At 47.9% G+C, this 9,523-nt stretch overlaps 2 protein-coding genes across 3 annotated transcripts in view; both read right to left on the bottom strand.

Annotated features, from left to right (window-relative positions):
• Nucleotides 1–429, bottom strand: part of MRPS6 (mitochondrial ribosomal protein S6) — a 64,097-nt gene extending 63,668 nt beyond the window's left edge. Inside the window, exon 1 of the mRNA XM_043449055.1 lies at nt 100–429. Coding sequence (XP_043304990.1) covers nt 100–414 — 315 coding nt within the window. The 5' untranslated portion in view covers nt 415–429. The remainder of the gene's footprint in view (nt 1–99) is intronic.
• The window catches only part of SLC5A3 (solute carrier family 5 member 3), a 33,708-nt gene extending 32,916 nt beyond the window's left edge, over nt 1–792 (bottom strand). Inside the window, exon 1 of one of the 2 annotated variants that reach the window (XM_043449054.1) lies at nt 594–792. The gene's annotated coding sequence lies outside the window, so the exon portion shown is untranslated. Of the gene's footprint in view, nt 1–99; nt 232–593 lie in introns of those variants that run through there. The other variant, XM_043449052.1, reaches the window with a different exon arrangement.
• Between the last annotated feature and the right edge of the window lie 8,731 nt (nt 793–9,523).

Genomic DNA, 9,523 nt, shown 5'->3' on the forward strand with positions numbered 1-9,523 from the left:
GCCCCGCGGGGACTGAGGGAAGGGGCGGCGGCGGCGGCCTAGCGGGGAAGGCGGGCTGAGGTGAGGTGAGGTGGGGGGGGCGGTGGGAAGGTCACTCACCCGCTGCATGGCTTTCAGGATCAAAGCCAGCTCGTAGCGGGGCATGCCCGAACGGATGGCGTGCGGCTTCCGCACGGAGCCGGCTCCCAGGACACCGGAGGAGGGCGGGCTGACCCGCGCGGAGAAGCTGACGGGCTTCACTAACTGGGCCGGAAGGCTCCCGGGCGGCGACAGCACGCTCCGGCCGCGCGAGCCCGGGCTTAAAGCCGCTGGCAGCTGCGCAGACGGGGCTGCCACGCCCCCTCGGCGGGCCACACCCCCTACACAGGCGCCAGGCCACGCCCCCTCCTTAAGGCGGCCGCGCCGCGCCCCCATCGAAAAGCCCGGCTCTCGGCGGCGCCCGGGGACCCTCCCTCTCCCCTCCTCCGCCCCCAGCCCCCGGGCCTGGCCGGCGCGACGGAGCGGGGACGCGCCGCGGGTCTCTCCGACCGGGAGCCGCCGGCAGCCGCCGATCGCCCCCCTCCGACCCTGCTGCCGCCGCGCTGGCTACGTACGCTTCTCGAACCAGCTGGAACTTTCCAGGCCTCCCGTCTCGTCCTGGGCGGCGGACGAGCCTGCGCCCCCGTGTGCGCGTGCGCTGCGGTGCGGTGCGGTGCGGTCCCTGCGCGCGCTCGCGCGCCCCGACTGCCGGGCGCGAGGGGCCTGCTCCGCGGTCACACTGCTCCGCGCGGGAATATCTGCGGGACACGGGGATTCTCTCTCCCCGCACCCCCACCCTCCCCCCGGCCGCTCACCCAGGTTCTGGAACGTTCTGCGGCTTCGATCTGCGCCCCACCACCACCACCTCCCACTCCGCTGGGGGGATACCCGGGTGGGCTGCCCTAGGCGACCTTGCCCACAGCTCTCCTTTTTTCCAGCGTGGCTGCCCAGGGGCGGCTTCCCTGGACCCCTTGGACGGGAAAAGTGGGCGCCCGGCGCCGGCAGTGGGGCGGGAGGGCTCCCCTTTTCTCCCCATCCCTCGCGGGCTGCCTGACCTTGGGGCCGGCTCCTGCATAAAAGGGGGATGTGAAGGGCACCTGCTTCCTAGGGGCCGTGATAATCTGTGAGTGACTTGATGCTCATAAACCGCTGAGAACGCTGCCTGGCACAGACTGGCATTTGTTGTTTTGTGCGCATAGCCTGACCCACGTGTTGTTGCTAAGGACAGGCTAATACTCCGGCTCAAACCGATATTCTTTCAATGTTTACTGGGCGTTCACTTAAGAGAACCAAGCTGAAAGCTTGGAAGGCCATTTAGTAACCGTCTGGGATTGTGCGTGCCCTGGACGCAGTGAATAACCCTCGCCCCACCCCACCCCACCCCCAAACATGCACACACAGCTCACTGCCCAACAGGCTTGGCTGTGCCGGCCCCGGCACGTGGTGGTGGCCGTGGTGGTTTAGTCGCTAAGTCGTGTCCAACTCTTGTGACCGCATGGACTGTAGCCTGCCAGGCTCCTCTGTCCGTGGGATTTTCCAGGCAAGGATACTGGAGTGGGTTGCCATTTCCCTTCCCTGCGGATCTGCCAGACCCAGGAAGGGACCCAGGGGTCTCCTGCATCACAGGCGGATTCCTGCGTTGCAGGCGGATACTTTACCAACTGAGGCAGGAGTTGGACTCGATGCCTCTTTCTCAAGCCTCGCTCCTGATTCCCCTGCAACTGTTGTCCCTGCCCGTGCTTGCCCCATTAAAAGGGTCTGTAGGCAAGATGTTTGTCAACATTTCACTGCTTTAATAATAGGTAAGGTTTACTGAGCACTTACTGTGTACCAGGGACCACAATGTGGCTTTTTTATGTGTCTTAAAATCTCATAACTGCTGTATGAGGCAAGAACTGTTAGGGTAACCCCTCCTTAGGGATTTAGAAGCAGTCACTCAAGACCAGCCCCAGGTCTGATAGGAATAGGGACCAAGTTTGGAGCCAGACTATATGGAGGCTGAGCTCATACTGTTTTGCAGTAGGTCTACCATGTACTCTGTGTAAACCAAAATTGAGACTCCGTATGCCACCGTATCCAGACACCTTACTGATTCTTATCTCCAACCTCGCATCCACCACGAAAGGTAAGGATGGTTTGAGTACAACCGCTTCTGTGACACCTGAATTTTGACATTTTCTCTGACCTCTCCATCACCTTGTCCTTTCAAAGAAAAACCATGGAGGCAGTAGTACAAATTACCTAGTTAGTGTAATTTCGCCTTTGGTTAAAGAGAATAAGGTAGTGTAAATAAATAAAAAGGAAGTAAGAAATTTCTGAACCTTCAGAAGTGAGTTATGTACAGTTTTCCCAGGATGGTACCTACCTCAGCTGTCCCTCCTGTCACATGTCCCAGTTTAAATGAGGAAATGTGGCATAAAGGACTATGCCAAGACAAAGACCAGGGCAATACCATGAGCTGACTTCAACTTTTAGCATCTCCTCTAGAGTCACCATAATTTCCCCTAATGCCCAGGGTTGCTTGAGAATCTGGTTTCTTCCCCTCCTCCTCCCTCTAACCTGAGAAGTAGCATAAGGAAATTAGCCTGACTGCATAATATTTCAACAGTCAGCACCCTCAACTCTCCCAATCTGGTGACTGCCTGAGGGCTCATGGGTTTCTTCTGAAAAGGAGAAAAAGGAGTTGTACTTGAAATGTTGATTAAAACATGCTTATTGCAGTTGAAACATGTAAATAAGAAAGTATCCTATATTCAGTAGCTGTTTACTGTTCCTTCTTTTTTGGTTGTTAGTAAACTTTCTGCTGTGTGCTCAGTCGCTTCGTCGTGTCTCTTTGCCACCTCATAGACTGTAGCCCACCAGGCTCCTCTGTCGGTGGGATTGTCCAGGCAAGAAATACTGGAGTGGGTTGCCACGTCCTCCTCCAGGGGATTTTCACCACACAGGGATCGAACCTGAGACTCCTGTGTCTCCTGCATTGCAGGCATATTCTTTTACTGCTGAGCCACTGAGAAAGTCCCCATTAATAAATTTTACAACCCTTTAAACAAAATTTTAAACACAGTGGCAGAATACTGGTGGGTTCATTTAAAAATAATAATAAAATCATAGAGAATGCTGCTGCAAATTTAGTGTCTTCCTATGATAACTATAAATGTTACTTCACCAAAAAAGATCTTTTGAATTTTGTACTCTGCATAGACATATAGGGGGCTTCCCATGGTAGCTCAGATGGTAAAGAATCTGCCTGCAATGCAAGGGATCCAGGTTCAGTCCTTGAGTTGGAAAGATGTCCTAGAGAAGGGGATAGCTACCCACTCCAGTATTCTTGCCCGGGAAATCCCATGGACAGGGGCACCTGATGGGCTACAGTCCATGGAGTCACAAAGAGTCAGACACAACTGAGCGACTAATACACACACACAGAGTCATTTAGAATTATAAAATGTTTCTGCAGTATTCACTTATTAATTTTAAAAGTTGCTCTGATACTTAGAAATAAGCTTAACCAAAAAGGTGAAATATCGATGTACTGAAAACTACAGAACACTTTTGAGAGAAATGAAAGCAGACACAAATAAATGGAAAGAGAGCCATGTTCATGAGTTGGAAGAATTAATATTGTTAAGAAGCCAGTACTACCCAAAGCAATCTACAGATTCAATGCAATTCTTATCAAAATCTCAATAATATTTTGAGAATTTTGAAAAAACAATCCTAAAATTCATATGGAATTAAAAAAAAAAAAACCTGAAAAGCCAAAGCAATTTTGAGCAAGAAGAACAAAGCTGGAGGCAGTGTACTTCCTGATTTCACACTGTATTACAAAGGTATAGCAAGCAAAACAGTACTAGCATAAAAACAGACATGTATACCAGTGGAACAGAATAGAGTGACCAGAAACAAACCCACAAGTATAAGGTCAACCAATGACCTTCATCTGGGATCCAGGAATACACAAAGGGAAAAGGATAGTTTCTTTAGTATATTGTGCTGGAAAAACTGTATATCCACTTGCAAAAGAACAAAATTGGACTTGTCTTATACCACCCACACATGTGCTGCATGCTAAGTCGATTCAGTTGTGTCCAATTCTTTGCAACTGTATGGACTGTAGCCTGCCAGACTCCTCTGTCTATTCTGGGCTTCTCTGGAGTGGGTTGCATGAATACTGGAGTGGGTTGCCATGCTCTCCTCCAGGGGATCTTCCTGATCCAGGGATCGAACCCACATCTCCTGTGGCTCATGCATTGCAGGCAGATTCTTTACTGCTGAGCCATGGGGGGTAGCCTCATACCACCCACACAAATCAACTCAAAACAGGTTAAATATATATATAAAGAAACCATAAAGCTTGAAACCATAAAGCTCCTGGAAGAAAACATAGGAAGAAGCTTCTTAACATTGGCCTTGGTAATAATTTCTTGGGGACTTCCGTAGTGGTCCCATGGTTAAGAATCCACCTGCCAATGCAGGGGATGTGGGTTTGATCCCTGGTCTGGGAAGATCCTTGGGATCATCATCTGGGAAATGCAAATCAAAGTTGCACCGAGATGTTACCTCACACCTGCTGAAATGACTGTTACCAAAAAGCCAACAGAACACAAGTAAGAGCGTGGAGAAAAGAGAACCCTACACACTATTGGTGACAGTGTAAATTGGTGCAGCCACTATGGAAAACAGTATGTATGCTCTGCAAAAAAAAAATTAAAAATAGAACTACCATATGACCCAGGAATCCTTCTTCTGATTCTATATCTAAAAGAATTGAAATCATGGTGTTGAAGAGATCTCTCACTCGAAGACAGGAAATAAAATGTCCAAGAATGGGGCTTCCCTGGTGGTCCAGTGGTTAAGAATCCAGCTCCCAACACAGGGGATATGGGTTCGATACCTGCTCCAGGAAGATGCTGCAGACCAACTAAGCCTGGGTGCCACAGCTACTGAGCCCACTCTGGAACTACAGAAGCCCGAATGCCTGGAACCTGTGGTCCCCAGCAAGAGAAGACACCACAGTAAGAAGCCCAGGCACCACAACAAACAGTAGTCCTGGCTCACCTCAACTACAGAAAGTCCATGCACAGCAACAAAGACCCAGCACAGCGAAAAAATAAAATAAGTAATTAAATCTTTTTTTAAAAAATGTCCAAGAGTAAATAAAGAAGATGTGGTAAATGGGATATTATTCAGCCTTAAAAAAGAGAAACTTTGCTGTTTGTTTGCAAAGATGGGCTCAATAAAGGACAGAAATGGTATGGACCTAACAGAAGCAGAAGATATTAAGAAGAGGTGGCAAGAATACACAGAAGAACTGTACAAAAATGATCTCCATGAATGAACCTGGAGGATATTATGTAAGTGAAATAATCCAGACACAGAAAGACAAATGCTATATAATACCACTTACTTGAAATATCTAAGGTAGTTAAACGCATAGAAGCATACATGGGAAGTGATTGGCAGGAGCTGCAAGAAGCGAGGAACCAGGAGGTATTAGTCAAAGAATACAAAGTCTCAGTTTGACAAGAAAAAAAAATTTTCTGTAATTTAGAGTTTCCTAAATATTTTATATGGTATATGTTTAAGATTTGACTAGCCAGAAATTGTCATTCATTTTCAACTAAGTTTTTGTGATAGGGAATAAGTGGTGCAATGGTAAAGAATCTGCCTGCCAATGCAGGAGATGTAAGAGACTCAGGTTCCATCCCTGGGTTGGGAAGGTCCCCTGGAGAAGGGAATGGTTACCACTCCAGTATTCTTGCCTGGCAAATTCCATGGACAGGGGAGCCTGGTGGGCTACAGTCCACGGAGTTGCAAAGAGTGAGATGCGACTGAGCACACACACTACATTATTAGAAAAGAAAAAATAAGAAGGGAAGTCAGGGAGTTCCCTGGTGGTCAGTGGCTACTCCATGTTCTCAATGCAGGGGACCCAGGTTCAATCCCTTGTCATGAAACTAGATCCCACATGTCACAACTAAAGATCCCACGTGTCACAACTAAAGATCCCACATGTCACAACTAAAGATCCCACATGCCACAACTAACACCCGGTGCAGCCAAAAAAAGCCCAGATGTCAAAATCTGATCCTTTTCCAAAAAAGTAACCTCAGTGTATGCCCTAGGTCAGTATAATCACCTTTTCCTTCTTATTTTATGTTCCTGTATAAGAGACTTCTGACCCTGCTTATTTAACATATATGCAGAGTACATCATGAGAAACGCTGGGCTGGAAGAAGCACAAGCTGGAATCAAGACTGCCAGGAGAAATATCAATAACCTCAGATATGCAGATGACACCACTCTTATGGCAGAGAGTGAAGAGGGACTAAAAAGCCTCTTGATGAAAGTGAAAGAGGAGAGTGAAAAAGTTGGCTTAAAGCTTAACATTCAGAAAACTAAGATCATGGTATCTGGTCTCATCACTTCATGGGAAATAGATGGGGAGACAGTGGAAACAGTGTAAGACTTTATTTTGGGGGGGGCTCCACAATCAGTGCAGATGGTGATTGCAGCCATGAAATTAAAAGACGCTTACTGAGAGAGGAGCCAAGATGGCGGAGGAGTAGGACAGGGAGACCACTTTCTCTCCTACAAATTCATCAAAAGAATAACTGAACACACAGCACACTTCACAAAACAACTTCTGATCGCTAGCTGAGGTCATCAGGCGCCCAGAAAAGCAGCCCATTGTCTTCAAAAGGAGGTAGGACAAAATATAAAAGATAAAAAGTGAGACAAAAGCGCTAAGGACAGAGATCCATCCCAAGAAGGGAGTCTTAATAGAGGACGTTTCCAGACACCGGGAAACCCTCGCACTGGCGGGCCAGGGGGAAGTGTTTGAATCTCGGAGGGCAACCTGACTGGGAGGGAAGCAATAAATAAAACCCACAGATTATGAGCCTAAAAGCAACTCCCAGCAGAAAAGTACCCCAGACACCCGCATCCACCACCAGCAAGTGGGGGCAGCACTGAGAGGAGCCGGCAGCATTGCTTGGGTAGGGTCCGGGCCTGAGTGCCCTGAGGACAATTGGAGGAAGCTTTTGTGAGTTGCCAACTTGAACTGTGGGAGAGCAAAAGAGAGAGAGAAAATTAACCGGCCGAACACACTGCCGGCTGTTCGCAGAACAAAGGGACCGAGAAAGTCCAGAGAAGAGCTCGCAGGCTGCGGACCGGCCCAGCCCCACCAGAGGCAGGGGGCAGGGGGGAGGGGAAAGGGGCAGGCTCGGCCCCAAGGACCGCAACCCCAACCGTATTGCAAACAGGCCTCCAGTTTCTAATCAAAGACCTCCTGAGATTCTGGATGGTCGACATCCGCCGGGAGGGTCGCGGCGAGACAGGGCGCAGGCACCCGACCGGCGCGGGCGGGGTCTGGAGCTGGGGACGCGGAGGGCAGAAGGCGCACGCACCCGACTGGCGCCGGCAGAAACTGAGACTGGGACCGCGGAAGGGAGTGGGCGCGCCGCACCCGGGGAGAGTGCGCCTGTCAAGGCCCTGGCTGCCTGGACCGCTCTGACGGGGAAGGCACAAAGAGCAGGCGCAGCTTTTGTTCCGCGCTTTTGTGGAACACGGGAGGGCTGGAACCGCGCACAGCGCGAGGCGCGCTCCATATAGAACAGCCGGGAGCCTGAGCGGCGCAGACTGAAAAAGCAGCGCCAGCCCCTCCCCATAGCGCCAGCCCCTCCCCGCAGAGCGACGGAACTAGCTACCTGAATAAGAGTCTCACCTCCACCCGCCTGTGTCAGGGCGGAAATGAGGCTCTGAAGAGACCGGCAAACAGAAGCCAAATAAACAAAGGGAACCGCTTCAGAAGGGACCGGTGCAACAGGTTAAAATCCCTGTAGAAAACACCGACTACACCGGAAGGGGCCTGTAGATATCGAGAAGTGTAAGCTGGAACGAGGAGCTATCTGAAACTGAGCCGAACCCACACTGACCACAACAGCTCCAGAGAAATTCCTAGATATATTTTTACTTTTTTTTTTTTTAAGTAAGAAAAAGAATTTTTTTTATTTTTTATTTTTTCTCTTTTATTTTCCTTTAATATTCCCTATTACTCCCCCATTACTCCTTAACTTTCATTTTCATAGATTTTTACGATTTTTTTAATTAGGGAAATTTTTTTTTCCTTCTTTTTTTTCTTTTTCCTTTTTCTCTTCTATTTTCTATTTTTCTTTTTCTCTTATTTCTTTTAAAGTCCTCTAGTACTCCTCTACTACTCCTTAATTTTCATTTTCAATACACTATAATCTTACCAAAAAAAAAAAAGAAGAGAAGCCCTAATTTTAAACCGAACTTCATATATATTTCTAAAATTTTTTTGTGTGTGTTTTGGTTTTTGTTTTTAATATAGTATTTTTAAGAGTCTAACCTCTACTCTAGATTTTTAATTTTTGTTTTTCAGTATATGATATAAATTCTGAACATTTAAGAATCCAATATTCAGTTCCCATTTTTATTCAGGAGTGTGTTGATTATTCTCTCCCAATCTTGACTCTCTGTTTTCTACCTCAGAACACCTCTATTTCCTCCTTTCCCCTTCTCTTCCCAATCCAATTCTGTGAATCTCTGTAGGTGTCTGGGCTACGGAGAACACTCTGGGAACAGACAAATGCGTAGATCTGTCTCTCTCCTCGAGTCCCCCTTTTTCTCCTCCTGCTCATCTCTATCTCCCTCCTCCCTCTCCTCTTCTTCATGTAACTCTGTGAACCTCTCTGGGTGTCCCTAAGGGGGGAGAATCTTTTTGCCATTAACCTAGCAGTTTTATTATCGGTGCTGTATAGTTGGAGAAGTCCTGAGACTACAGGAAGAATAAAACTGAAATCCAGAGGCAGGAGACTTAAGCCCAAAACTTGAGAACACCAGAAAACTCCTGACTACATGGAACTTTAAGTAATAAGTGACCGTCCAAAAGCCTCCACACCTACACTGAAACCAACCACCACCCAAGAGCCAATAAGTCTTAGAGCAAGACATACCACGCAAATTCTCCAGCAACGCAGGAACATAGCCCTGAACGTCAACAAACAGGCTGTCCAAAGTCACACCTAACACATAGACCCATCTCAAAACTCATTACTGGGCACTCCATTGCTCTCCAAAGAGAAGAAATCAAGTTCCACGCACCAGAACACTGACGCAAGCTTCCCTAACCAGGAAACCTTGACAAGACAATCGTCTAACCCCACCCACTGGGAAAAACCTCCACAATAAAAAGGAACCACAGACCTCCAGAATACAGAAAGCCCACTCCAGACACAGCAATCTAAACAAGATGAAAAGGCACAGAAATACCCAACAGGTAAAGGAACATGAAAAATGCCCACCAAGTCAAACAAAAGAGGAGGAGATAGGGAATCTACCTGAAAAATAATTTAGAATAATGATAATAAAAATGATCCAAAATCTTGAAAACAAAATGGAGTTACAGGTAAATAGCCTGGAGACAAAGATTGAAAAGATGCAAGAAATGTTTAATAAAGACCTAGAAGAAATAAAAAAGAGT

The sequence above is a fragment of the Cervus canadensis genome, chromosome 27, assembly GCF_019320065.1.
Source record: "Cervus canadensis isolate Bull #8, Minnesota chromosome 27, ASM1932006v1, whole genome shotgun sequence".
NCBI lineage: Eukaryota > Metazoa > Chordata > Mammalia > Artiodactyla > Cervidae > Cervus > Cervus canadensis.